Source organism: Panicum virgatum, chromosome 3K, assembly GCF_016808335.1.
Source record: "Panicum virgatum strain AP13 chromosome 3K, P.virgatum_v5, whole genome shotgun sequence".
In the NCBI taxonomy this organism is placed as follows: domain Eukaryota; kingdom Viridiplantae; phylum Streptophyta; class Magnoliopsida; order Poales; family Poaceae; genus Panicum; species Panicum virgatum.
In genome coordinates, this window is record NC_053138.1 from 8,256,895 (window position 1) to 8,284,764 (window position 27,870).

At 43.8% G+C, this 27,870-nt stretch overlaps 4 protein-coding genes, 1 non-coding gene and 1 pseudogene across 11 annotated transcripts; 3 read left to right on the forward strand and 3 right to left on the reverse strand.

Annotated features, from left to right (window-relative positions):
• The first annotated feature begins 254 nt into the window (after positions 1-254).
• On the forward strand, positions 255-327 carry TRNAE-CUC. The gene has a single exon. It is a non-coding gene; the product is annotated as a tRNA-Glu (tRNA).
• Positions 328-1,530: 1,203 nt separating this feature from the next.
• On the forward strand, positions 1,531-3,934 carry LOC120697298. The gene is made up of 4 exons (XM_039980462.1): positions 1,531-1,731; positions 2,523-2,620; positions 2,766-2,980; positions 3,437-3,934. Exons 2-4 carry the CDS (start codon positions 2,528-2,530, stop codon positions 3,714-3,716), a joined length of 588 nt encoding a protein of 195 aa, XP_039836396.1. The 5' UTR covers positions 1,531-1,731; positions 2,523-2,527; the 3' UTR covers positions 3,717-3,934.
• Positions 3,935-4,298: 364 nt separating this feature from the next.
• LOC120697295 (thylakoid membrane protein TERC, chloroplastic-like) lies at positions 4,299-10,207 on the reverse strand. 5 transcript variants are annotated; one of them, XR_005684418.1, is made up of 16 exons: positions 9,905-10,207; positions 9,548-9,660; positions 9,396-9,472; positions 8,726-8,813; positions 8,565-8,645; positions 8,425-8,481; positions 7,512-7,593; positions 7,247-7,296; positions 6,942-6,998; positions 6,778-6,856; positions 6,531-6,589; positions 6,174-6,231; positions 5,868-5,996; positions 5,236-5,490; positions 5,059-5,111; positions 4,299-4,715 (listed from the first exon to the last, which is right to left on the reverse strand). XR_005684418.1 is itself a non-coding variant. In XM_039980460.1 (13 exons), exons 1-13 carry the CDS (start codon positions 10,140-10,142, stop codon positions 5,890-5,892), a joined length of 1,146 nt encoding a protein of 381 aa, XP_039836394.1. In that variant the 5' UTR covers positions 10,143-10,206; the 3' UTR covers positions 5,633-5,889. The 5 variants fall into 5 exon arrangements, 1 of the variants encoding a protein (XP_039836394.1); XR_005684416.1 differs by having other exon boundaries at positions 5,059-5,490; XR_005684417.1 differs by having other exon boundaries at positions 5,059-5,606.
• A 92-nt stretch (positions 10,208-10,299) lies between these two features.
• On the forward strand, positions 10,300-14,864 carry LOC120697296 (annotated as a pseudogene). The gene is made up of 7 exons (XR_005684419.1): positions 10,300-10,446; positions 10,538-10,703; positions 10,791-10,934; positions 13,319-13,598; positions 13,825-14,060; positions 14,163-14,307; positions 14,411-14,864. The product of XR_005684419.1 is annotated as a transcription factor IIIA-like (transcript).
• A 201-nt stretch (positions 14,865-15,065) lies between these two features.
• Positions 15,066-16,028, reverse strand: LOC120697297 (50S ribosomal protein L10, chloroplastic-like). Its single transcript, XM_039980461.1, has one exon. It carries the CDS (start codon positions 16,011-16,013, stop codon positions 15,327-15,329), a length of 687 nt encoding a protein of 228 aa, XP_039836395.1. The 5' UTR covers positions 16,014-16,028; the 3' UTR covers positions 15,066-15,326.
• A 4,913-nt stretch (positions 16,029-20,941) lies between these two features.
• LOC120697299 (APETALA2-like protein 1) lies at positions 20,942-26,517 on the reverse strand. Of its 2 annotated transcripts, XM_039980463.1 has the most exons (10): positions 25,449-26,517; positions 25,327-25,352; positions 25,200-25,230; positions 24,748-24,835; positions 24,496-24,641; positions 24,190-24,234; positions 23,956-24,059; positions 23,728-23,858; positions 22,423-22,530; positions 20,942-21,540 (listed from the first exon to the last, which is right to left on the reverse strand). In XM_039980463.1, exons 1-10 carry the CDS (start codon positions 25,991-25,993, stop codon positions 21,304-21,306), a joined length of 1,461 nt encoding a protein of 486 aa, XP_039836397.1. In that variant the 5' UTR covers positions 25,994-26,517; the 3' UTR covers positions 20,942-21,303. The 2 variants fall into 2 exon arrangements, with proteins under 2 accessions (XP_039836397.1, XP_039836398.1); XM_039980464.1 differs by lacking the exon at positions 24,190-24,234.
• Between the last annotated feature and the right edge of the window lie 1,353 nt (positions 26,518-27,870).

The window sequence follows — 27,870 nt, forward strand, 5'->3', positions numbered from 1 at the left end:
CGTGTAGGCTGATTATCCGTGTAAAGCCGTGCAAAATCGTTTCGACCATTTAAACGCCTGTGTATATTGATTTTTTTTCTAAATGATGGGACCGTTTAGACTAACACTGATGCATACATATATTTATTTTTCCCATGCTATCAGTCCATGATATGATGATGAGAGTTTGGTATTGCAACAACCAAATAAGGGCTACACTTGTAACTTTATTGACAATCAAATAAAAAGTCATTGTAAGTGACACGGGATCAGAATCCGTTGTAGTCTAGCTGGTTAGGATACTCGGCTCTCACCCGAGAGACCCGGGTTCGAGTCCCGGCAACGGAATTTAGTTTTTTGGTCGTCGGCGTGCTAAATGGGCCGCGAACAAAGCCCAAGGCCAGCTGTGACCGTTCTTCGTCATCTAGGCCCGGCCACAGCTTTGAGAAAATTCTGAGATTGCGTTTGTAACAGCTTCTGCGCACTATATCGCGGCCCATATAGCAACGTACATATATCGCGCCTGTTTCGGATAGAGGCCATGTTTGGTTGGAGTGTGGAAAAATTTTGATGAGAGAGAAACGATGCTTTGACTACTAATTAGGGGTATTAAATAAAGTCTAATTACAAAATTAACTCCACAATCGTGGTACTGTAGCAGTTGCTCTACTTAATGAGGTCTTTAACCGTATGATTAGAGGATGATTGAGCGCGGTTACTGTAGCATCACTGTAGCCAATCATGATGAAACTTGGCTCATTAGATTCGTCTCGAAAAGTTACACCCATTCCTAAAAAGATTTTGCAAATAAACTTCGTTTAGTACTTCATACATGCATTCGTCTTTTAGTGCAAAAGTTTTCGTAACATCATCTAAACATGGCCAGAATGGTACGTATCGCAGCAGATCCTCAGCAAGCGGAGACTGGTACTTGGCGCTGTCCGCTTTTCAGTGAGACATGAACACACCAAACGCCGTGCCGGGCCGTCGAGGGCAGCCTCCCGGCGTTGACGAAGCAGCCACGCAGGCCAGCCGCCCGCCGGATCGTAGACAAGGCCAACACTCTTATCGGCTGTAGCGATGCGCGTGCCCCGGGCATCAACAATCAACTTGCGCAGCGGTGCTCCGACGACCAAAATGCACACGTCTACACTGACCACTAAAAAAAATCCAAAGCTTCCGATCCGATCCTCGCTTCGGGAACACTTCGCCTACAACCATATGTACAACCCTCTATTTTTCTTTTCAGATTACAAAATATAACTCAGACACTTACAACAACGTACGCACACTCACACTTCTATAAATAATTCAAGATCTCAGGTGCTACCGAGGCTTCCATTGTTTTCCCTTCTTTAATTTCAAAATTGCTTCGTCTTGAGATCAAATCTTCAAATTAAAAATGATGATACAGTAATAACAAACAAACAGACAAAATAACCGAAATCTTTCTTTAAAAAAAAACGAAATCCAAGATCGTAACAGAACGCAACCATCGTCTAGATGCTCGCGCGTGCTCTCTTCCTCCGTCCTCTCTCTCTCCTGCACCAGACGAGATAAAGGGCGCCGAAAATAAATAAATAAATAATACTACCCAACTAACTCGCCGTGCGCCCGTGCCTTGCAATCCATCCCCGCCAAACTAATCGTCGTCTCGTTCCTCTCCCCTCCGCACCTCCGCTGGCAGCGGCGAGGCGAGGCGGCTGACCACCGATCGGGCCCTCTCCGGCGACCGCCGCGCCCCTGCTTCAGGTACCCTCCCTTCCCCCCTCCAAGCCCGCCCCTTCCGCCAGGAGCCCTACCCTACCCGCCTGCTGGGGGCGGACCGGATGCATTTTGCGTTTTTTTTTCTTCTTCTCTTGCTTCCATAAGGTTTTGGTTGCGATGGATCAGTGCCAAGTCTTTCGTTTTCTCACGGGTCTTCCATCCATCCATTTCGTCTAGTCCGTCGCGAATCTGTTTCGAGGAGTAGTTGCGCACGGGATTGCTGCGGGGTTTCTGCTGCAGTGGAAGTGAACCCCCCACGCGGGGCGTGTCGAGTCCGCACCCCCCCCCCCCCCTGATTTCTTCTTCTGCTTGGGGACGGATGGAAACTGACTAACTTTTGAATCTGTTAGTCTTCTTGGATGGTAACTTCACCACGAAGTGGGTGTGGTGTGTAGTAGTTGACTTCTTGTCAATGCTTGATCGATGTGTCGATCCGTGGGCCACATTTTCCCCCAAACTGATTTCTGGCCTGGAACATCATTCTGAGAAGGGGATGGGCAATGTTTCCCTAGTTCAAGTGCAATAGAACAGAAAAACACTTGGTACTTTTCTTTTTAAAAAATCGCATCTTGCGATTTCCGCACTTAATGGAATTGGGCTATGTCACCATCGTCAAAATAAATAACGGATTACTTAGTTCCTCCGGAGTTACCTAGATTGTGTGGGAGGAGTCTGCCATGCTGTTGCGTTGTTGGCATGCTCTTGTCCCCTTCTCTATTCCATTATTTAGGCTACCTGTTCTCTTGATCTCAATGGGCTATTCACTTGTTCTGCAGGAGCAATGGCTCTGTCTTCGCCGATACGGATTTCTCTCATCGTTTCCTTCTTCGGGATTCTGGCATTCGTGCTTGGTGTCATTGCGGAAAATAAAAAAGTCAGGCTTTTACCCTGTTATGAGCACTGATAGTTGTGCTTTTTTGTTCCTCGTAAAGGATGATGAATTCAACACAACACCAAACACTATCGTTCTTATGAATTTCCTCTAAACATGTTTGAAATTTATATTGTCTTTTTTGCAGCCCGCTGCTGGGACTCCTATCCCAGGAAAGGATGTCGTCATCTGCAAGTTTCCAAGTGATCCGACTCTTGCAATGGGTAGCCTGTCCATTGTGGCGCTTGTGGTAGTTGCCATTGTAGGGCATGTTGCTATCTTTTTTCCGTACTCAGGCAAGTCTGTTCCTCGTGGAGCACTCTTTCAAAGCACCAGCTTGACTGTGTTCTTCGTTGTTGCTGAGTGAGTACACTTTCAGCTATATAACTACAAATCTCATGTGGTCCGTAAACAGTATGCCTTCTGTGTTTATATTACTTCTTTTATGTGGCGCACTTGTTGGGTCCTCCTGCCATTTAGTGATATTGAACTGCAAACTGACCCATCCAAGTTTTGCATTCCAGAATTGTCTTCCCTGACCCTGAAGTCATTTTATTGTGTTCTGTTTGGTATATAATAATGCTAATCAATGCTAAAAGTGTAGAATTGCCCATCTGGAAGTTTATTCAACTACATATTGCATCATGCAATCTTCTGCGCCGATGATTTCGGATTTTCGGCATACAGGCTATTAGCATTTTATTTCCATTACCACCATTGTACAACTTGAACTGTGCATCATGCAGTTTCCTGCACTTAAATCTATTTCTAGTAACAAATGTGCGTGTTGTTGATTCTGTTTGCTTTATGTGAAATCAGGCTTGTCTCAGGCCTGGCTATTGCAATGTTGCTCTGGGCAACTGTTACCGAGGGCCTTCACCGCACCAATACCATCCATCATGACATGAATTACCAGTGCCCTACTGCAAAGACTGGACTGTTTGGTGGCGCCGCTTTCCTTGCCCTAGACGCTGCTCTCTTCTGGCTTGTTTGCCAGATGCTGGCCCTCAATGCAAGGGCTGACTACCTGGATGAGGATGACAACAAGGGCGAATATGGCCAGGTTTACGCTGCTGAAGTTGATGCCTCGAAGGTCTGAGCCCATGTGGTCATCGCTTGTCAGGGTTTTATGATTAGTGCCACTTAACTATATTATGTTGTCAACAAAGTCGCTTTTAGCTCTTAAATCTGTATATAGTGTTATGCTGGTTGCAAAGTCATAAGTAAGGCTGTTACTTATTCTACATTTTCAGATTCAGTGTGAACAATAAGCTGCATTCTCAATGCAATTGGTTTGGTCATCGCTCGTCAGGGTTTTATGATTAGTGCCACTTAACTATATTACGCTGTCAACAAAGTCGCTTTTAGCTCTCTTTAATCTGTATATAGTGTTATGCTGGTTGCAAAGTCAGGCTGTTATTCTACATTTTCAGATTCAGTGTGAACAATAAACTGCGTTCTCAATGCAATTGGTTTGCTACTTCCTTAAGTGAATCTAACGTTGTGCTATACTGCTCTACTTATTCTGTGACTGGGAGCTTGTACCAAATATCAGAGTTCCTGTATGTCAGGGGGCACTATGCTGGAGAGGCTGAATTTCAGGATATTCTAGGTATACTGCATGATAGGGAATAAATTCATTTGACACCTCAGGTCAGAAGCATTAGCTACATGGATGAAATATAATGATAAAAAACCATATTTTTGTAATGTATTAAGCTATGTTGTTGTTGTTGTAATGTATTAAGCTGGAGCATACTATTGTTTGAGTTACACTGTAAATTGTAGTTCATTGCCCATCATGTTCAGAATGTACTCTATGTGCTAGCTTAACAAGCAACAGACATTACAAGGGCAGGATTCCTATGTTTTCAGCCTGCAGTCTTCAATTGGAACTTCCAGATCAGGATCAGGCATCAATGTCATGTCCTGATCGCATCTACCATTTTATACTGAGGTCACATACTCAAAGCCGTCAGCTGAACTGCTTAAGTCAGCTAAGTAGTGGAGACTACCACTAGTGCAACAAGGGTGTTACGTGAATTGCAAATGTCTTCAAGGCCTCCTACTTCCAAACATGAACAGTGAATGAAGTACACTGCATCATGGGAAAATATCAGTTTGGATGTAAGTGCCAGTGTATGTAAAAACAGAAAAAAAGATTTCCATTCTGCAAGGCCTGATAAAAAGGAATGTAGGATAATTCCTTGGGGCCATTTTCTCACAATCCATGACATGAATATTCAACAAATTTTAAAAACACATGACATGAATGATGCACCATTTAAGAAATAACTAATGGACTTAAATGAAATGAGAACTACACATGGATCTGGAGTCTGAACATCTCAAAAGAAAACGAACGGATCTGATGATCCGAAAACACAGCGGGGAACAGGCAGAAAAGAAATTCAGTAGACCTATGAGCAATGATAATTTACCTAAGTCCTCGTCAGTTGCAAACATGGTTGATACTTGACATGATTCTTGATCACTGCAATCAGAGCGGTGATGTTTAAAGCACAGTATAGAGCGGTGATGCAGGGGTTTCAGCATGATGATGGTTCAAATTCGATAAAAAGCAGGGGGCCGCTAAGCCATGGCAATGATATTCAAACCTAACACGAGCTCAAGCTGAACCACCTTGAGAAGCTTCCTTACTTTTGTCAAGCTCAAAATTCCAGAACATGTATGAGCGCAAACTAACACAAAACTGCACTTAAGCTTTCACAGAGCTGCACAAAGCTTGGCGAGGTTATCACAAAAGTACACTCTTTAGGTAATCCTGTTACCAACAGCATCTGACCAGATCAACGGGGCAAGCCTTGTGGAGGCATTACAGGCAACATGACTTGTGTAGCTAACCTGTGGAACTGGATGGTTTCATGGTTAGATCCTATTAAACAAATGGCAGCCCCTTGAGAGCCCAATCTTGTGGCAGCCTTGGCAATCAGTATATTTCCTCATTATTGGTGGCTCTTAAGTTTACCTCCAATGTAGAAAATAAAGAGGCTATTTAAATGAACAAAGGCACAAAGCATTTAGCTGAGATTACATATATGGGTTACAAGATATTCTGTCTGGTTTTCGGTTCAAAAAAAAGATATTCTGTCTGGTTAGATTTTTAATACAAGTAGTTAGTTTTTGTGAAAAAGGGCATGTTTTTACCTGGCTTCTAAGTGTTCATTATCTTTCTTTCATAGCTTTACTATCTGTCAGAAAATGCAACAAGCTGATCCATTCCTTTTACCTGCATAGGTCGTTGCATTTCTCTACTTGTCCCCCTCCTCTTTTGATGCTTTCCTAAGACTTAATATGACACCTCCGCTAAGACAGGTGGTAACAATAGCAAGTGAAGCTTCTGTTGGAATATGATAACCTGCCATAAGTAGAAACCATAATTAAATGAGACGAAATGCACTTTAAAACCAGCAATATCCGGAGAGATTAAAACATTTAGTGAATAATCTCCTGCATATTCTAGAAAAAAAAATTTAGTGAATAATGAATATTAATGTAAGAAAATAAGAGCTAGTTGATGGTTCTAATTGCTTACCAAAAAAGTCAAAGATCATCTTTGTCCCTATGAAGCCCAAAACGATACCAATAGCAGGCTGCAGAGCAAATAGCCAATAGCCAATAGCAGTAAGTGGTACATCCAGATAATAGAGTAATATATGAACTTGTTTATTCATCGACCATTCACAATTGCAAATAATACAGGAGGTTCAAAAGTTAACAACAATAATCCAATACCATCAGTTCCCACTAGCATGGACCTAATTTTCACAATGGATGATGTAAAATTAAATGATTTGTTTGTTCTACTGTAAGCTAACAACAGAAGGAAATAAAAATATATAATTATTCAAAATTAAAAGGGAAATAACACAAGGAACATTGCAATATTCACCTGTAGATACTCCAATTCGGCCATGCTTTCAGAAATGAGCACGTACAGTGACCGCAAACCTACATGGTAATTGTTCCATCAGGTTAACTCTGGACATTGTATGGATGTGTAGAAAAAAGGAAATATACACAAGATTTTGACCAAGCAGACAGTAAACCCACCACCAGGGCAGATGTAGTTCTTGTAAAAATTTTAAGCTACAAATGCTAATAGTTGTATACCAAAAGCAAACAGACTGGATTTTTACCAGAAATAGCAAAAATATTTGATGATAGTATTATAAGTGGATCCCTTGTGACGCCGAAGACTGCTGGTATAGAGTCAATCTGTGGAACACAAATGTTAATCCCTACACTTGGAGGTTATAAAATAGAGAAGAAAGTGCATGAAATGGCACGGGAAGGAACCTACAGCGAAAGCAATATCACTCAGCTCAATCACTGCCAAAGTCAAGAGTAATGGTGTGGCCTGCAGATATTAACCAAAAGAAGTGCCACATCTTCAGGAACATATATAACCTCAATACCTTATGAAGAATTGGATACAAAACAATTCCATGAAATTATCCATCCAACTAAGCATCTATGTTGTTGTAAACAGAAGCATAACCATGGATGCTGAAATAGTAACACACTAAAACAATGGGGAATGCATAAAAGTTCCATATTTCCATATAGCTTTAGTAAATTATCCATCTTAAACTGGACAACACTTACTTTCCATAAGCCATCTTGACTAGTGAAAAACCGGTCATCATCATAATAATCTGAAAAGAGAGACAGAGGAATCAGTTCATGTTCATCTACACACCATGCAAGGGAATAATTCGACTAGTGAAAATTTGATGTAGTTCCAATTCCTAAGATATCTGACTCAAGATTATGGGTGAGAAGCTGATCATTATGCCTATAATCTGAAGTGGACAGTGGAGCATTTTAGTAACCTAAATAGCAGAATGGTAAGGAACTATAAAAATCATACCAGTGACTGGAATGAACTTTTGGCATGTTTTCACAACGAAGTTATCGGATAGATCAGATTCTTCTTCTTCTCCAGAAAATAGCTGCCATTATGTTAATACTACAGTATCAGTGTCATGGCCCTTAATATCTTGAAGCTACTTAATGAAACTTTGTATGACTGTCTTGAAGAGCCTTTCCAACATTCAAAAAAGTGGAAACATGACATTGCTTTTTCCACAAAGGGTAACTTTACAGGATAGAAACAATTTACGAGCTCACCAGTCTCATGAAGTTCAGTGCATGCTAACCTATGATACGCGGATACTTCGCAAAACTCACGTACTGGTATCGGATACCCGTACTCCACGGATACTCTCGGATACGTATCCCGTAAGTATCGGTAATTTATGTGATTTTTAAATAATAAAAATAAACCTGATACTTCTTAGATACCTTACCGATACATGTGGGATACCTTGAAACCGGTACTCATTCGCTATATATAAGAGCAATATGTGAAGCTGTGTACAGCCACCTCGTACAAGCAGGTAGGCTCTAGTGGCTACGTTATGTGTTGTTGAACCTAAGTTTGAATGATGGCTTGATGGCCTGAACGTTATGCCTTGAACCGTTGAACGTTATGTCCTGAACAATATTATTGTTATGTTATGTAATATTTATGGTCTGTGTGCTAATTTCTAATTTTGGTGGATTTATTTTTTATATATATTGCCGTATCTCTGTATCTGCATTTTGGGAGAAATGGCGTATCAGAGTATCGCCGTATCGCGTACCGGTATCCGTATCCACGTATCCGTGCAACATAGATGCTAACCACTATTATGTTAATAGTAAAGACAAGGGAAAATAACAAAAGCTACTACAAAAGGGTTAGTGTGCCCCATCAATTTTCATGAAATGAACAGTCTTACCTTGTAAGAAGTGAATAGTAGGATCAAAGCCAACAGCAGGTTCACCGCCTCAAATTTCTAAAGAACATGAGAATATTGTAACAGCTAATATAATATAATAACAAAAACATAACCAGTGTTAGCATGAGAGAACAATCAACCTGAATGGTAGCGACCCCAAGGACGATCATCACAGTCCGGAACACCACTGCTCCAGCAATACCATAAGAAAGTACTCGGTTCTTGTTTCAGATATCAGAAACGGTGAGAAAAGGTACAAAGTACACTTGAACGTAAACTGCACAAAAGCTATTAAGCATACCTGGTATTCCTTCGGCACTTTGAAATACTTAAAAACCAGAACAAAAACAAAGAGATTGTCCACCGACAAACTCTGTTCCAATAAATACCTGTTACATAACAGGACAAGATTATATTGTTGTGTATAGAGTTTAGGAAATGCATTCCCATGATCCACGTTGTTAAAATCGTGATCCTGAAACAGATATTCGGATGGGAATTCAAATGGTAGGATCGCAAGTCTTAAGATCATAACTACCTAGTATTGTAAAATCATAGATTCTAGTGAACAAAATCGTAAAATCAACCGAATAAAATAAGATCGTAAAGTTGTAAAACCACAAGACAGAATCAAGATTTTGACAACTATGGCCATGATCGATCTTTTTATATAAAATTTAATACAATAGAAAACTCATCTTCAAATGTACAGATTAGTAGTGTTTGAAAGAGTGATATTGGGATATGGAAACAGCAATATGCCTAGATGTATAATTAGTTCAGAAGTAACTAACTAAACTAACTTGCACAGCAAACTCAATCTAAAGCTAAGATGCAGTGTTGCATGCTTCTAAAAAATGGGCTGTTATTCATATATCATCCTGAAATTCCTAGTGCAAAAGGGAGCAAAACTTAGAACCATTTTGTAAAACAGTGTTGAGGTTAAATCACAAGATACACATATCACACACCCAGCAAAATACTCCGATGCCTTTTCAGCTCCATCCTTCAAAGCAATGCTAATTCCAAAAAGCACTGCAGCGAGAATCTGCACCAACCCAATATATCAACTCCATGTACAGAATTAACTTTATCAGGAATATTATGGACAGACGAAACTCACCACCAGTGTGACCCTTCTAATGGCCGAACCTTTCCCGGTCATGCTGGACTCTGGTACAGCCTCGGTGCCCTTGCTGATTTGAGCACCTGGAGTAGAATTTACTGTGTCCTTTTCTGCATGCGCATCCATAGTCAGCCATCAGAGAGGAATTTCATGAAACCACCACAAATAAACTCAGCAGGCAGCTTCTTCTGGACTATGACCACTGTAAAATCGACTTCTGAAGAACCTGACTTCATAAGGTTCTCGATTTTTCCAGGAGAAATCGCGCATTTCTAATGCTCCAACCGAAGTTTGCGCCCCTGGCCGAGGGAAAGGATTGAGCAGCGAGAAGGAGAAGGCGGGGGAGCGGCTCACCGGAGCTGAGCGAGACGCCTTCCTCCTGCTCCGCACCCCTGGCGCGCCGCCTCCGCGTTCTCCCCCGCCCCCCGCCTTCCCCATCCCGAGGGCGCCGCGACGCGGCGGCCACCGTGACCGCGAGAGGCCGCCATGGGAGCGGCGACGGAAGGAGCGCCACGCGTGCGCGACGCAGCCACGAGGCCCCAAGCTGCGGTAGGAACCGAGCGGCGGTCGAAGCGGCCACCGCGGAAGCCATCGCCGGCGACGAGGTCGGTCGGGCGAGGGGAGACGCGTGCAGCTCGGAAGCGTACGGCCGCGAGCTCAGCCACAGCGGGTGGGGAGTCAGCCACCGAAACGGAGCGCACGTGCGCGCCCGGAGTGTGACCCGTAACCCGTTAACCAACGGGAACCCGTTAAGCCTCTCCTGTTGGCCTCGCTTCCTCCTGGAACGCATCCGCGAGCCGAGGGTTTTTCTCTCTTGTCTCGCGCCGCGGCTAAGCTAAGCTACCTCTCGACGCCGCGCGATCCTGTTGATTCCCCGGTTTCCTCCGCGATTTGAGGTTGGTTTCCTCCGATTGATGTTGCGCGAGGCGCTAATCCTCCGATTCCCTGCTGATTTTCCATTTATTTCGGTGTGATTTTGGGGGTTAGTCAGATGGGGGATGGGGCAGAGACTGGCGGCGGTGATGGCGCGAGGACCACGGCGGCGAGGGCGGGGGCGCCTCGGAGGGATATACGTCGGTACAAGTGCGAGTTCTGCGGCGTGGTTCGGTCCAAGAAGAGTTTGATCCGCGCCCATGTCCTCCAGAACCATAAGGTAGTGGTGCTGCTCAAGGCCCCATCACTTGTTTTACGCTCCGGATGTGTTTTCCTTTGTGATTGGAGTAATACGTCTGCTCTGTAGGATGAAGTGAATGGTCTGGAGGATTACCAAGAAGGAGGAGATGGTGCTTCGCGCAAGGAGGTCAGCCATGATTGCAAAGAGTGTGGCATGAGGTTCAAGAAGCCGGCCCATCTGAAGCAGCATATGCAGAGCCATTCACTCGAGGTATCTGGCTTATGTTGAATTGTAGTATATGCTCAATGGATGCTTGGGGTAGTAATGTTCATCCGATTTATTGTCCGATGAACATCCTAGGAGGCCAAAATGAAAACCTCAGGCTCTTCTGGTGTGGTTGCTACTGGCCTGCTTTAACAGTTTATTCGGACCTCTGTGGATGTCTTGGTAGTTTCCATTTGGCTCTGTATCCGTGGTGTATGGTAGTTTATTCCGTTAATTATTAATAATATTGATTTTTGCAGTCTATTTGTTCAGACATGGATGTGTGAAGCATTGGATCCCAAAGAACTCCAAAATGCGAGAAGGGCTTGAATGGACTAGTACCGGGATGGGGAGACCCTCCTGAGAAGCTCCATCAAGAATGCCTCTTTCACGCTGTTCTTCAGGTGGTTGTCTTTTCTGTTCTGAGCTGCTTGCTGTTTGTTCCTTCTGTTGCTATTGCACGGGATATGCTAAGGTCCAGTCTCAGCATGGATTGTCCTTTTCAAGGAGTCATGTGTCTACCTTATTAGTCATATGTGATAATTGACAGGTTGACGCTGCAACCCCATTTGAGTATATCTAGCCATCACCACCCATGTTATTAGCACGATAAAACGTTGAAACGTTGGAGAGCAGATTTCGTCTTGTAAACGTTTAAACGTCGTGACAAATAATATAGGAAAATATCAATATAAATAATTAATTCACACAATATACTAAGTTTAATACCAAACAACTAGTTAAATATCAAACAACCAATATAGGTTCACATAATAATAGTTCCAAAATAACATGTTCACAACCAAAGCAATCAAGCAAACAACAAAATAAAATAGTAGAATGACAAGTCCACAAGCACAAGTGCATAAGCAAGCAAATCAAATCCACAACCACAAGCACAATAATAAGCACACAAGCATTATTCAATCTCCCATCTATGAGAACTCTCTGCAGATGCATTAGCTCGTCCAACATCGCCACTACTTGCCATCTGGACAGCACACAATAGCAGCATTAGTATCTCTCTTGCTGGACACATCAGGGAGGGCTGGGAAGGCGCGTACCTGTACCGGAGCCGGCGCCAGTGCGGGCCTGCGGGGCTTGCGGCAGTTTGCGCCGGGGTGAGCGCCGTTCGCGGGCGACGACGTCGTGTTCCCGCGATGCGACCGGCCGCGGCGCCGGAGCAGTGGAGTAGTGGAGGAAGGAGGCGACCGGGAGGAGGCGGCGTGAGCGTCCCGGAGAGGAAGGAGGCGACCGGGAGGAGGCGGCGCCTGGGCAAGCGCAGAGATAAGAGGAAGGAGGCAGCCGCCAGCCTCAGATCTAGATCGGGAACAGAGGGGTGGGGGACTGGGGCGACTCCTAAAACGTCCATGTAGCGTCGTTTTACCAGATTTCACGAGTAAAAACGTTGAAACGTCTGAAACGAACGTGAAAACGGCATAAAACGTCGTTTTTTGCGATTTTGGCAAAACGCTCGGGCGTTTCAACATCCTCCGGCGTTTACTCGTTTAAACGTCGTTTTCATGACGTTTTAATAACCATGATCACCACTCTATGGTCCTCACAATCAAATTGTAATACAAATAGGGCAATGCAATTTCTTGTGTGAAGTCAATATATTCTGAACTTTAGTTAAATGTGTTTACTGAAACAATCCGATTTCGATGTCCTTCAGTGGAAATGATATATTTCATCCTAGATCCAAATTAATTATCACTTGAATTTGAGGTGTTTGGATAAATAGTACTCCCTCCGTCCCCATAATATGTGCACTTCTAGAGTTCAAAATTTGTCCCAAAATAAGTGCACCTTTATATATGAGACAACCTAACTCTAGTTGTATTTTTCTACTTTCTCTTTTCCCAAAGTGTAATAATTACACCTTTACAGAGGGATATATGTAGTTTCTCAACAACATTGATCTCTTCACCTCAAACCTAGAAGTGAACTTATTTTTGGACGGAGGGACTAGTTGCCATTCGGCTCTGCTTTTGGTTGGATTGTTGTATGGCATTTGATTCTCTGATTTCTGCAGACTACCAAGTGAGATATAAAAGCGTGAAGCATTGGATCCCAAAGAACTCCAAAATGCGATAAGGTCTTGAATGGACTAGTATCAGGATCAGGAGACTGTCCTGAGAAGCTCCATCAAGAGTGCCTTATTCACACGCTTCTTCAGGTTTGCTCATTTGTTTCGACCTGCTTATTCTAAGATCTTCCATTTTCCCTTTTGTGCTTGCTGTTGTTATTTACATATGCTTTATAACTGTACTTTCTATGTATTTCAAGATACTTAAAGATCCTGCCATAGCATGCCCCTCTGTGGTGCTGTTTGCAGCGCTATTACTTTGGGCATTATATTGATGTATGCATTCTGAAAACTATTGCAGAGACCCTTTGTTTGCCATGTCGATGGTTGTCCCTTAAGGTATAGCAGGAAGGACCATTTGAACAGACATCTACTTACTCATCAAGGGAAACTATTTGTGTGCCCCATCGAAGGATGCGACCGTAAGTTCAATATCAAGGGTAATATGCAGAGACATGTCCAGGAAATCCATAAAGATGGTTCTCCTTGTGAAAGCAAGAAGGAATTCATTTGTCCGGAGGTTAACTGCGGGAAGACTTTCAAATATGCTTCCAAGTTAAAAAAGCATGAAGAATCACATGGTGAGAAACTCACTTTACAACAATTTCCATATTTCTGATACTGACTCTAAATAGCACACTTTTGCAACGCCCAATGAAATTTTATATTTTGTTGATTTTACTTGGATTGGATGTAGGAAGTTATAGTCTATTTCCATCCCTTTTGAGCCAACTCTACCAACTCTCTGTAATCGCTAATTACCAAAGTTTCCTTTGTCGTGATGAACTTTTGGTTCATGTGGTGCAGTCAAGCTGGACTACACAGAGGTTATCTGCTGCGAACCAGGCTGCATGAAAACTTTTACAAATGTAGAATGCCTCAAAGCACATAACCAATCCTGCCATCAACATGTTCAATGTGATGTCTGTGGCACTAAACAACTAAAGCGGAATTTTAAGCGCCATCGCCAAATGCATGAAGGCTCCTGCATTACTGAAAGGGTCAAGTGCTGCTTTGAGGACTGCAAATGTTCATTTTCAAAGGTCTGGTTTGTAATCTAGCACTGTTTGATTTTCTTATGATTTGTTCTCTCAAATTTATTGGCAAAATACTGTTATTCATTCTTGGTGAACTTGGAACTGCAGAAATCCAATTTAGAGAAGCATGTTAAGGCCTGTCCACGAGCAGCGCCGACCTTTCGTGTGCCAGTTCTCTGGGTGTGGCAAGAAGTTTTCTTACAAGCATGTAAGGGACATCCATGAGAAGTCTAGTGCTCATGTGCACACTGAGGTAACACAGATAGCCAATAATAGTTTTGAAAAAAAAAGGCGCTTCCCCTTTGGAAATGCAGCTTGCCTGGGGATGTTTATGATTCCCCACCAATTGTTTGCAGGGTGATTTTGTTGAGGCGGATGAACAGCGATCGCATTCAGCAGGTGGGCGAAAGAGAAAGCCTGTATCTGTCGAAACTTTCATGCGGAAGAGGGTAGCTGCTCCTGATGATGCACCTGCTCATGTTGATGGAACTGAGTATCTGAGATGGCTTCTCTCTGGTTGATCCGTCCAGGACTCTGAAGGGAGAAGAGACGCAATCACAAGATGTGTTGGATGTTCAATTGAAAATATCTGTAATTTACTTTGTATGTATAGGCAGAGGAAAGCAACATGTTAGATATTTATATAGGATTCAGACATGGTGGGGATTATTAGATCCTGGATATAAATACAATGTGCCATACTAGATTTTGAGGCGCAAGAGTAGCAGATCGTTATCATTTTATCATGTATATTGAAATGCTTCAAGCTTCAGCACAGCTTGGGAACATGTTCGATGCTAATTCCTGTGAGCTCTGCCCCCTTTTTTTTCATGGCCCTTGCCAAAGTTTCCTTTGGATCCCAATTCCAATTAGGATTCTTTGCAACTTCATTCCAGCAAATGCACCGTACCCACTCTGCAATTCTGCATACTGAAGACTGGTGCATACAGGGTTTCTGAACCACTGGTGCATACTGAAGAGCACAGAACTGCACATGACACTTTTTAAGGCTAGTTTCTGAACCAGCAAAGGGCAATTCAGCATGACTCGCTCCAATTCCAAACTCGAGTTCACGAACATTACAATCCATCAGAGCAATGTGCCGTTATGATTTATCAGTTTTCTGCCACGTATATTCCAGACCGAGAACAAATTTTAGCAGCACAAAACACAAAAGGGGCTTCTTTTCAGCCGAAGCCGCGGCTGTAACATACAAGAATGCAGAGGCAGAGTGACTGAGTGAGACGAACGCCAAGAAACCTTGTCGACGGATCATTTCTCCGCCGGTTCCGGCGCCGGTGCGGCCGCCTCTCCCTCCGCGGGCGCCTGCGCAAGCATGGCCTCCTGTCGCGCGCGGAGCACGGCGAGGAGGTTGACGGCGGGCATCTGGAGGCAGCCGAGGAGGTACTGGTAGGACTGCGCCCTGGTGGGCATGGCCTCGAGCTGCGCGAAGTCGTCGGGCCCGTAGAGGCGGCCCTCGTAGACGGCGCCGGTGAAGTCGTTGAGCTGCAGCTTCCACTCCTTCTGGAAGTCGCGGTAGGGCTTGAGCGCCGGCGGGATCTCGTCGGACCGCACGAAGAGCCACGCGTTCATGCCCCGCGCGCAGGGCCTAAGCGCCTCCCACCGCGTCCCCGCCACGGCGGCCGCCATGTCGGAGTTCTTGGTCACCACCAGCCGCGCCGTGGGCGGGAGCGACGCGCGGATGCTGCGCAGCTGCGCCACCGTGAGCCCGTGGCACCAGATGCCCGCGAGCAGCTGGCACCCATCCAGCTCGCGCCGGAGCGCCTCCTGGCGGACCAGCTCCGCCGCCCCGCGGATCGACGGCACCAGGGACGCGGCGGAGCTGCGCACGGACGTCATCGGCGGCGGCGGCGAGGGTTCTGTCTGGATGCGAGTGTGGCGGCGCGTGCAATCTGTTGCCTTCGAGGACACAGATGATGGATCACGGGCTTCCTTCATTTCTAAACGCAGTAATGGGCTTGGAAGATTAAAGCCCGTTAACGAAATTGGATGGAGGAGGCGGCTTGCTGCTGGATCCTCCTTTATTGCATTGCACGGGCCTTTTTACAAACCCAAAAAGTTTCTTCTCCGATCTTCGAGTTGGGCCTTAGCCCTTAGGTTGGATACGCTGATGGCCTGAATTTGATAGCCTGGCTGGATACTCACTGATCAGCAGTTTACTAGTACACAGCATCTCTCTTTTTAAGGAGACAGAGCGCCCTTTTATTACATTTAGATCAGTATAACATTCAGCTAAGTAAACTGACGAAAAACATAGTTACATTTGATCAAAGTGCTTTATGCATGCCATATATTTCTACCTTCTTACACAAAGCTGAATAGTAAAAAAATCAATTATTTTGAAGCAGACGTTAATATCTGTCAATCTTGTGTGCGGATAATGTGTACAAAAAGAAGGGTGCGGCTAGCTGTGTCCAAGCATTTTTTCCTTAAAATATTTCTGTATTTCTAGCATGTATATATGCCTTTTTTCTTTAAAAAATCATTTCTTTGGCTACTAGGATCTTCTAGTCTGATTTTCCAGGATCTGGACCACCTCCTGCAAACTTCCAAAAATCTGAAGAAATTTATGCAGATAATATCACTCGACCACAGTGCTACACGTGTGAATCCCAATGACGACACACACTAGAGAGAGAGAGAGAGAGAGAGAGAGAGAGAGAGAGAGAGAGAGAGAGAGAGCAATTTGAGAGTGACAAGCTGACAGGAGGTGAAGCGATGCCGACGGTTGGATTGTGCATCACAAGCCCCTCCCACTGTTGGTGCTGCGTCTCCATCAAGTGAAAATGCTAGCTACATCCAATTGGATGTTGGTTTCTGCCGCCGGATTGATTAATGATGTATCGTCTTCTCAGACAAAGGTTAACAAGGATTAAGGATATATGCATGCATGTCCAGTCAAATAATGACCTGCGGTGATTTACTTTTTAGCAGCGGGGTGGTTGAGTACGTGACGTTGTGTGGGTGCATGTTCCGCTCGGGATTCAAATCCTAGTGTCCCTGTATTTCTGTAGACAGTTTGATGGTTGCTATTTGTGTGCCCATCCTTAGCGATACTTCATTCATCTAAAATTTCCAACTCTCTTCACATCAATTATATGCAGATGCAGTGTAGTAAGAGGAGTATTGAATTTTTTTTGTTCCTAGCAGCCACTCTATGTGTTGATCATGCTTTGTGTGTGTCACCAAATTGAGTTACTAATAATTAACATATTATTATAGCACACGAATTAAATTCTTTATGGCCAGCCAATCCTGATCTAGCATCGTACAACATAAGTTATACTACAACTGGGCATTAATCTGGCACCATCAACTGGATCAGAAAATAAAAAAGATAGAGTTTAAAACTAAAAGAATCAGCATCTGATCACCATTTGAGACATTAAGAAAGGCACAAGCTGGTTCAACCTACATCTGTCATCTGACTCTCTGCATGTATTTTATATTAGCTTTGCAGCTTGGTTATTGAGTAGGTTGAAGGACGCCTTACTACAATCGTTTAGTGTAGTTTGGCAGGAAATTAGTATGTATTTTATATCATGCTGTTTAGAAAAGTATAGCAGCATACTAAAAGAAGCAGTACACTACATGCATGTGTAGTGTGCATACACTGCTCTTTTCACAGAGTAGATAGAAAAGATTATCTCCAACCAACAAAGAGCATTCAAACAATATATAGAGCTAGCTACATTAATTTTAAAAAGGAGCTCGACTGATCCTTCGAGTACACCTAATACAAGGAATCGATCACACCAACAGAAGATAAACAAACACCATTATATAAGGGCTAGGCTAATATAGTACACTACTACAGAAACAAGCTTTTGTCCCTATTCCAAATCCCCCTTTCATCCCAGTTTTGGAACCGGGACAATGAAGCCGGGACAAAAGGCCCGAACCCTTTAGTCCCGGGTGAAATAACCGGGACTAAAGGCCATGTGTAATGTAAAAAAATATTCTGTGCAACCCATAACTCGAACTCGAGATGTCTTGCCTCGCGTGTAATTTCTTTACCACCCTACCTACACACCACATGTGACTTTAGAATGAATGTATTCATGTTAAACTAACACGTGAAGGACCCTTTTGTCCGTGTTGGAGCCACCAACCGGGACAAAAGACCCCTTTTGTCTGGGTTGGAGCCACCAACCGGGACAAAAGACCCCTTTTGTCCGGGTTGGAGCCACCAACCGGGACAAAAGAGGGTCATTTTTGTCCCGGTTGGTGTTACCACCCGGAACTAAATGTCCAGAGCCTTTTGTCCCGGTTGGAGCCATCAACCGGGACAAAAGGGGGTCCTTTTGCCCCGGTAGGCCCCTGTCCCCCTGGCCTGGCTAGCCGTTGGACCCGGGACAAAAACCACTTATTGTCCCGGGTCCAAAAGCAGCCGGGACAAATGGCTTGGAACAAAGGCTTATTCTGTAGTAGTGGTACCTGTCTGATTTGTTTTATATGTTGGTCCATGATATATGTCATGCAATAAGGTTGTGTTAGATTATTAGTATCCGTTTGGGAATTAACGTAAGCAGTGACGTAATTCGGGGATGCATAAAATAGAAATATATTTCCTCTCAGAGGGGAATGGAATCATGCCAAAAGGAGAGAGACCCACACCACATGGAAGAAAACAAGGACACCTCCAATCCTTAAAAAATCCAAATAGGGCCTTGTCAGTTTTCTTCTCATTATTGCTATGGGTACAAGCAATTTTCTTTGAATTCAAAAGAGGGCACTGACATCAAATTAAAGACCCGCAATTTTTTTTTTAAAAAAATGTAGACGTTATATATATATATATATATATATATATATATATATATATATATATATATATTCTCATCTCATTTCACGTAGCTCATTAGGTCACTTTTATATGTTGGCTGATTTTGTTTTTGCTCTCTTTTGACACCGAGGATGGGGTCAAGCTGACATATTTAATAGAAATAAGTTTCATTAATCTAAAAGGACATAGCATACGTACTACGACTTGTTGTTTGATGCCTAGGGTTACTATATATCTGTCTATCTCGGTGTTGCAAAGGGGCAGTTGTACTCTCGTCTTTGTTGCTATTTTTTCGATGGTACCTGATGGTCGTTTGTCGGTGATCTAATGGATGAGCTGTTCTTTGAATATTTGTATGGGTCCTTTCTAGGAGGGAATAATGAAGGGACAGACTTACAGGTATCAACAGACTACTTCTCGCTTAATTAGCTATTATTTATTTGATATTTCAGAGAATCCCTGTGGTTACCCATTTATTACTAACAAGTCGCTTGGACCACTGACATATATAACCGAAGACTGACACATATTATACCCCATTATTGCTCAAAATCAAATAAGCAGGAAAATCATATGAAGATGATGGTTTGGAACTATTAGGAATATAGAAGTAGAAAAGTTCGAAGCTTTGGTCGAGTTCTTCATTGTTTTTTTTTTCTGTTTTTTTGGGTAATGCTATAGATCAGACGTTCAATGTGTGTTTATCGGTCGGACACTTGACACATGTCGCAATTGACACGTACCAGTATTGTAATTATTATTTATTTGTGTACCGTAGTAAATGTTGCACGAAACATGATGTTAATGTTGCGGTGGGAATTTCCATCCTCGAGTCGGATGTCGGAACTATTTGTATACATATTTTTATTGATGTTGCAAGTGTCCGATGAAAAATTCTGATCGGACGTCCAGGCGCTAGTAGTGCTGCTTTTCTTAAAAGAAAGGCACAATATGTTAAAAATGTCTTACACCTGACATTTCTCTACGGGTTAAATGAGATCTCATGTAAATGTTGCTTAATTCCTTAGTAAAGTTGATGTCGTTCTCCTTCCTCCCCATTGAAACAACAAAAAGTATATAAGGCTAATCCCAACGGAGTGTTTCATATTGATGTTCCCAAGGTAGCCACATAAACAACAAAGAAATAAAATGGTGTTCGAAACTACCTCTGCAATGCATAATTTTATATGGTTTCATCAACTCCAAATAGCATTTAATTTTATGACTCAACAAGGGTTGCATATCCGTGTACACATGATTTCATCTAGATAAAACTTTTTTTTCTCTATTCCTAAATTTGATACCATGTAATCAAGAAATTATATGTGGCATGCTAATTAAAAAAATGAGACTTCATGAAACTTGCCACTGGCAATAGCCTAATGGCCAACTTGTGTGCCGCGATCACCATACGCCTTCAGAGGCACATGGAGACAAGTAAACAAGAGATCGAATGGAGCCATGGGATTGGTCCCTAGTACTACACATGCCACCATACCACATGGATGCACTGCACCTATGTTGGTGTGCATTCTTATCATCGACAATTTCGGCACTGATACCATGATCGAGAGGGAATGAATGAATCGATGAACAAGCGGCAGCGCTCGAATCTCGATGCGCCCTCGAGTTTGAAAGGGAATCTATCCAAGTAATCTAGTACGCATCTAGTGAGCGTCAAAAAAATTGTGCCCTAGCACATGGCAGATTCCTTCGCTTTTCGCCGACAGTCGTAGCTGTCGGCATTTCTCGCGATCATTTCCTTGACAAAAGTTATTAGGGATGACGACAGGGTCAGCAACATTATACGTTCAAGGTAAAATATTGGACATTTCTAGCGGATTCTCATTTCTAAGTCATACTTCGAATGACCAAAGTTAAAAGGTTACGTCAGTTCCATCTAAAAAAAAAGAAAAATTGCAGTGTCATGTATGATTTCTAATACGGACACAAGCAAGGATATTAATGCGTAACCGTCCATTCGAGGTTCCGAGCTAGTAACTCTGGTAACTCTGCAAGAACAAACAACGACATGACGAGACAGTAGGCAATTGGCTCCAAAGCGAGGACAAGAACCGAATTGACATCCAAGAAAGAAACTGGAATATTAATGTTCCTGAACTCTGTCCACAAGTAGAGGCAGACATGGGCTTATGATACCTATACTTCTGTATGTTAATAGTTCAGCAATGATTCTCTACACAATGTATAGTAGATCAATCTCAGAGGTTGAAGTTAGTCAATCTCCAGCAGCAGCAACTCCCAGAGCAGCATGCAGAGTGTCTAAAGAGAGAACCATTTCACTTGAGCGGTATGAAAATGCAGTTACGAATCCAATCCACTACAAGAAACCACCCAGGCGCAAAACCGAAAAAGTTGCAACGCCCAGAGGGGGGAAAAATGCCAGCTTCCCGGCAAATTTACAGCGTGGCTTCTTGATTTTCAGCGGCGATGGCTCGACGACGACGGCGGGTCGAACCGGAGGGAGGCTGATGGGGTGGCAAGGGCAGCTGTCGTGGCGGTATTGGAGAATCCTGATGATGCTGCAGCGGACGGCGACGACGACGACAAGAGCGGCAATGGGAGGGTGGGAGGAGGGGCTGTCACCTTCCATGCCCAGCTGGGAACACCCCCTGTCCCCCCCTCTGCTGGCCTCCTGTTAAGATCTCTTGATGCACTCTGCATCATGCAAACAACAGTTGTTTACTCAGCATGCTTACCGATATATGATGAGTTCAAGAACAAATTGAACAGTTAGATCCTAATGATTTCTGATGGAAGCTTGTTCCTAATTAGTCTCTCCGTCTGTTCAGTTGTACAGAACGACGAGCTTGAAATGTCAAGCTCAAACTTTCCATCCAATAGAATCGGAAAGCGACACATGTGAGCCTGACTGCCTGACCTTGAAGTTTAGGAGGCTAGGACCTCAAAGGTTCGAGAGTTCAATTGACCAAACTCTCTAGTTGAATAGTAAAAAACAAGAATGTGTTTTGTTTTTGTTCTCACGGAAGGTTTGAATAATAGTCACACTTCTATAACAGCAGGCAAGGAAACATTCAAAGGTTATTGGCCACAGGCAGGAGTAGTTGACCGATGATTTGAGTAGCCTAATGTTGAATTATCATCGTCTAGGATGTTCCTTTCGAAGGGAAAAAATTCAAACGTATGTCTATTCATAAGGCTGCTAGTACTATTATTCCCAAATTAGGCCAACCCAAAATGTTCAATTAATCCTATATGAAACATTGTGCTGTGCATTAATATCTCCGAAATCGACAGGGAACAGGTGGACTCTAGAATTCAACAAAATGAAGCGTTGATGTAAGACAAGAACTGGCCGCACAAGAAATGCAATTGGATGAAACTAACTAAAAATCTATATCTGAAAGTACCCCTTCAGTCTGTGCATAATCTGCTCATCAGATGGTCAAGATCACATGCCAGATTTGTGCAAGAAATACTGACAACTTGACTCAATCATGTGATGCTCAGACAATAATCTTTGCAACTATAAGAGCTAATTTTAACTGTCTGTATTGCAGTAACTTAGTATCACCTAACCTCATTATTTGTAAAGAAGGGGTGAGATTGAGCAGGCCAGATCGGTGGATGCTCAGTCATAACAGGGAACCGATGAGGGCGACCGGCCAGTTCATGGGGAGTATCAACCTGCATCAGAAGCAAAAGATTTTCAGTTGAATTATCAATACCTAGTTTACCTACATATTTGTCCACGCTCTATAATTCCTTAAAAATTTCGTTTTGGTAGGAAAAAAGATGTTCTGCTCAACTGTCATCATCATTCTGAAAAGAGAAACTTGTTTGTACGCGATAAAATAATTTCCCTACTGTTTCCGACTTGTCAGGGCAGTCAAATGGAAATGGGATAACAGCTGTAGAAATAGGATCTACGTAAACTATGAAAAAGACTTGGGTTTTGCTATGGTACACCGAAATAACTGTGGACCGTTGATTTAATGTTATATTACCCTTTAAGAGGTAATAGTTTTATTATCTATTTTATATATTTATAATTAGAAAATATAAAATTAGATCTATCTTGCATGCATGTTTAGTTGAAATCTATATATTTCTGTTTTTTTCCACGTCGTCACATATACCCATAAGCAGATTATTTCAAATTAGAAAATATAAAATTAGATCTATCTTGCATGCATGTTTAGTTGAAATCTATAGATTTCTGTTTTTTTTTCACGTGATGTGCCGTCACATATACCCATAAGCAGATTGCATGTAACGTTTGCATTTTTTTTCTAAATATGACATGGTTGTGTTGTAACATTATTTTTCGTAACGAGACATAGGTGGTGTGTAATATTTATTTCGTAATGCGACATGAATGAGTTTTAACATTTAGATCTCACGATGTGTAACGTGACAATTTATTAGCTGTGACAATGTGTAGAATAGAAAAAATTTAATAAGCTCCTTAACTAGGCAGGCATGTGTGCGTTTTGGCAAACAACGAATATTATATGGAAGCTAACCTAACATACTTACCGAGATCCCCCTCAAATGCATTTATGCATGCAGTTTGTTTTACAAACGCCGCGATTTTAGGAAGGCTAACGCCGTAACAGCTTTTTCTTTATTTTGTAATTGAATTTTTCTCTATAAAATTAACGGTCTAGATTTAATTTACATCCTACCTCCTGAGAGGTAAGAGGGTGTACCGTAGCAAGGCCCAAAAGACTTGATCCATAAGAGGCATGGTATAGTAGTTACGTCATTAGCATGGTGACAGCGAAACTTGGGTTATTTTGCTCATAGTGCAACAGGTAGCCACTAGAATTCAACAAAAAAAATTTACTGCTTTTGATACATGTCAAAGGAGTTAGCACTCGCCTTTGTCCTTTTCAACTCGGAGCCCTCAAAGGATCCATGGTGGAGTTGCAGACCGAGGGAGTTCTTATCTCTTTTCGGACTCTGGGATGCCGGTTGAGATATGCTCAAGTTCAGATCAACATCCGCACCCGCTGAAAAACAAAAAAAAATCGAGTTTATTCGAGAACTCGGTTCAAGCAAGTTCATCAGCTAATAACTTTATCTGAAGATTATGAGAAGAGTTTCTACCTTCAGTTCCAACTTCGGATAGCAGCTCCCCGTCATATGTGCTTGGCTCGAAGTTCGTCACGGCCTCTCTACCATTGCATTTTATCGCGGCCTTGTCATAAGCCCTGAATTTTGCAACCAAAAGAAGAGAAACAAAAGAGGAGAATCGAGTCGGTACTCAACCCTTTGGAAATCAAAAGACAAGGTAAAAAAAATATTTTTTGGGCATCAATGGCAGAATCCAAGATGAACAACCTTGCAGCCTCTACTTCGCTGTCGAATAGCCCAAGATATATGTACCTGCACCCAAGCATGGCGTTCCAACCGATGAGGACTTAGGAATTCCCTATCCACCTCCCTTTTTCTTTAGTTTCTTTTGTTGAAACAACCATTAAGCTACATGCATCTAGCCTATACTAGTACTGAATTATAAACTTCTGCTAAATCTTAGGAATTCATCTGCTAGGAGCTCATAGCTCTAGCATGAGACCAACATATGAAATTCACACAGTACAGCAACATCTAGGAAAATTGATGATTCAGGCTGTGAAGTGTTCTTACTTCTTGCCGAGGAACTGCCCCATGCGCGCCTCCCAGCGGCCGCACTTGTGCAGGGTGACGCCTCTGTACTTGGAGCTGCCCCGCGAGAATCCCGTGCTCTGCCTTCGCAGGACGTGCACGAACTCCTCCTTGGACAGGCTCTTCATCTGGTGCACCAAAGAGGACAGGACAGGCCATGTCATGTCATGTCTGCATATTCAGCTGCAGATACTCCACTGAATGTTGCAAGAACATGGGTTGCTTGCTCCTCACCTGCGTCATGTCGTCTTCGTAGTCACTGAGATTGAAGTTTATGTCCGCGTCGACGCCGCGGAACTTGATGGCCGCTCGATCGTACGCCCTGCACAGGAGTTCCAAGGTTAGTCCGGGGTGAAACAAAAATGGATATGGGCTGTGTTTAGATTCGTAAAATGATGGTAAAAAGAGTCCCATCGGATATTGTAGTACACTGTAGTATTTTTTGTTTGTTTGTGGTAATTGTTGTCCTAGCATGATCTAACTAGGCTCAAAATATTCATCTCGTCGTGTACATCAAAACTATACAATTAGTTTTTTTATTTACTTACATTTAATGATCCATACATGAGACAAAAGATTTGATGTGATAAGTGAATAGTGAAGTTTGGAAGGAGAAATTTTAGAACTAAACACAGTCACGATGAATTCAGTGCAGTACAGGGTTCAGAGCACAATTCTGTGCATACCTCGCAGCAGCATGGGCAGTGTCAAATCCACCTGCGTTAGTCAGATCACTCAATCAGTTAGACCATGGGCGATTACAGATCGGAACGAGAGGATTTGTAACAGAGTATTAGTTGGCAATCTGCTCACCTAAGTACACTTGCTTGCCGCAATCCCTGCATTTCCGATCGAGGAACAAGGAGACGAAAACGTTCGTGTTAGAAGCGATTGGTTAGCAGCTGAAACAAGGAGAAGATGGCTGGTGTGCTGACCAGATATGGGACTCCCAGCGGCCGGTGCGGCGGTAGAAGGTGACGCCGCGGTACTGCGAGCTGCGGGAACGCGGGCCGCGGCGGCTCTTCTTGGCCGCCTGTGGCTGCACGGGCGCCGGCGCCGGCGGCGTGGCGTGTGGGTGCGGCAGGATCCTGATGTCCGGCTGCGGGAGCGGCGGCTCGGCGCGGAAGAAGCCAAGGTCGGCCCAATGCTGTGGCGGCGGGCGCGGCGGGCCCGCGGCGGCCGGAAAGAGCTCCCGGGTGATGAGCTGCGGCTGCTGCTGCTGGTGGTGGTGGTGCGGTGGCGACGGCGTGGCGTCGTCGTCGTCGTCGGCGCCGGCCGCGTCGCTCTCGCTCCTGAGGATGCTGAACTCGAGCACGGCGGGCGGCGGGGGCATCGAGCTGGAGCCCTCCTCCGCCGGCGCGGCTCCCCCGCCGGACGCCTCCGCGTTCAGCACCGACGACTCCGATGAGCCGGAGTCGCTCGTGGCCATCGCCGCCGTCTTCTCCGGCGCCACCTCGGCCACGTTCAGATCCAGTTCCATCTCCTCCCTTCCTTGCGATTCTTGCTGGAGCAGACAGCCAGGAAAGAATCACCTCAGCCTCACACGGACCAAACAACGAGAGACAGCGATCGATCTCAATCGCAGTCGAGTTGCTCTCGCTGGGCCGGGCTGGTCTATTTCAAGAAGAAGAACCAGAGGAGGAAGAGGTAGAAGCAGGAGAGTGCCGAGTCGTTCTTGCGGTACATTTAGCCTCCACGACTGCGTTGAGCTGCCTCCTCACTCCCAATCTTTGACGACCATCCTGCACGCAACCCTCAGGCGGCGCGAGCACGATCCTACTGTACGGTCGCTTCACGAATCAAGAACGCCCCACCAATCAACTAGCTAGCTAGTACGGAGCAGGCGGGGTCAGCTGGCTCGAGAAAGAAAGGTGGGATCTTGGCAGGAAAGGAGGGACCTTTCCGAGCTCGGACGGCCGGCGCCGGCGAGCGGTGGCGGTGGCCGACGGAGTCGAGGAAGAAGGATGGGATCAGAGGCGAGACGGGTGCGAAGGGAGGGAGAAAAAGAGGCGGGTAATATATAGAGGCGGGGCCGTCGAAAAAGAAGAAGGGTCACGGGCAGTAGCCGGTGGCAGCCGGTTAACCTTAACATCCTTCCTCATTTGGGCACCCTGTGCGTCGTCCGATTTGGTGGGTGGCTGCGGGCCTGGATTTGTCCAAGAATAACAACACGAGGAGAGGGAGCAAGAAAAGAAAAGTGCTGATGTGGCAGCTGATGCTATGGCTTCGAGAAAATATCTTCTTTCTGTTTGGGGGCAGATGCTTCTTGCTCGGCTTCTCCTGCCTGCCTGCATCGCAGCATGGGCAGTCTCTACCGTTAGACTTGAGCTGAGGGGTTTCCTAATTTTTAATCTACTTTTAGGAAATTAATTAAGAAATTTTGTAGGTCCTAGGCTGTCGAGACCAAGGTTAGAAATAGGACTTCATGTAAAAATACTACGGAACAAACAACGACTATGGCGATCTTGTATAATTGGCTAACAGAAGAAGCCTGAAGCCTTGTTGTTGGCTCCCAAGGTTGAGAAATTATCACATTTTTCTTTGGAAAAGAGAAATTTTATTGATTTCATGAAGTTACGTCAAGATGATACAACGATTTGAAATTTTTTCGACCTATGTCAAAATGGCACACACCATAAAAAAGCTCTGAAACACAAAATGACTGTCAATTCTAAGACTAGACCGCCATCCATGTGCTCGGGTAAAAAAAATTCCTTGGCCACACGCTCCAAGAAACAAGATGTCGCAACAAGCACCTCCTGGAAAGTAGGTTGTTGAAGGGATAGCCCAAGTACGGAACCAGTGTGTAGTCAAGTATATTACCTGCAAAAAAATGTTTGTTTTCAGATATGACGGCATTTCTGCAGAGCCAAACAGACCAACACAAAGCTGCCGCTCCTACAAGGACTAGAGATTTGTAGTTTTTGGGTATTCCATTGAGCCAGCTTCCAAGCATATATGTAATATTGCGAAGTTTGGGAGGCCCCATGCTGCATACACCGTAGCCCAAGCCATTCGTGTAAACCGACAGTCAAAGAACATATGTTGTATCATTTCGTTTTCATGACATTGACAACACTGTTGATTGCCAATTTCGTTTCACAAGATTATCCTTTGTGAAAATTAACCGCGTTTAAGGTACCAAAGAAATATTTTAATTTTGAGTGGGATTTTCAGCTTCCAAAGACTTTCATTTGCATTTGGAACATTATGATTGATTAGACCCGATAATGTGATTTCACCGAAAAAAACATCCGTCGAGTCTAGGTACCACCAAAATTCATCATCTTCATGAGTAAGGGCAACCGTTGCAAGACGTGAAACCAAGTTGTTCCACATCACTAACTTGATGCCTAT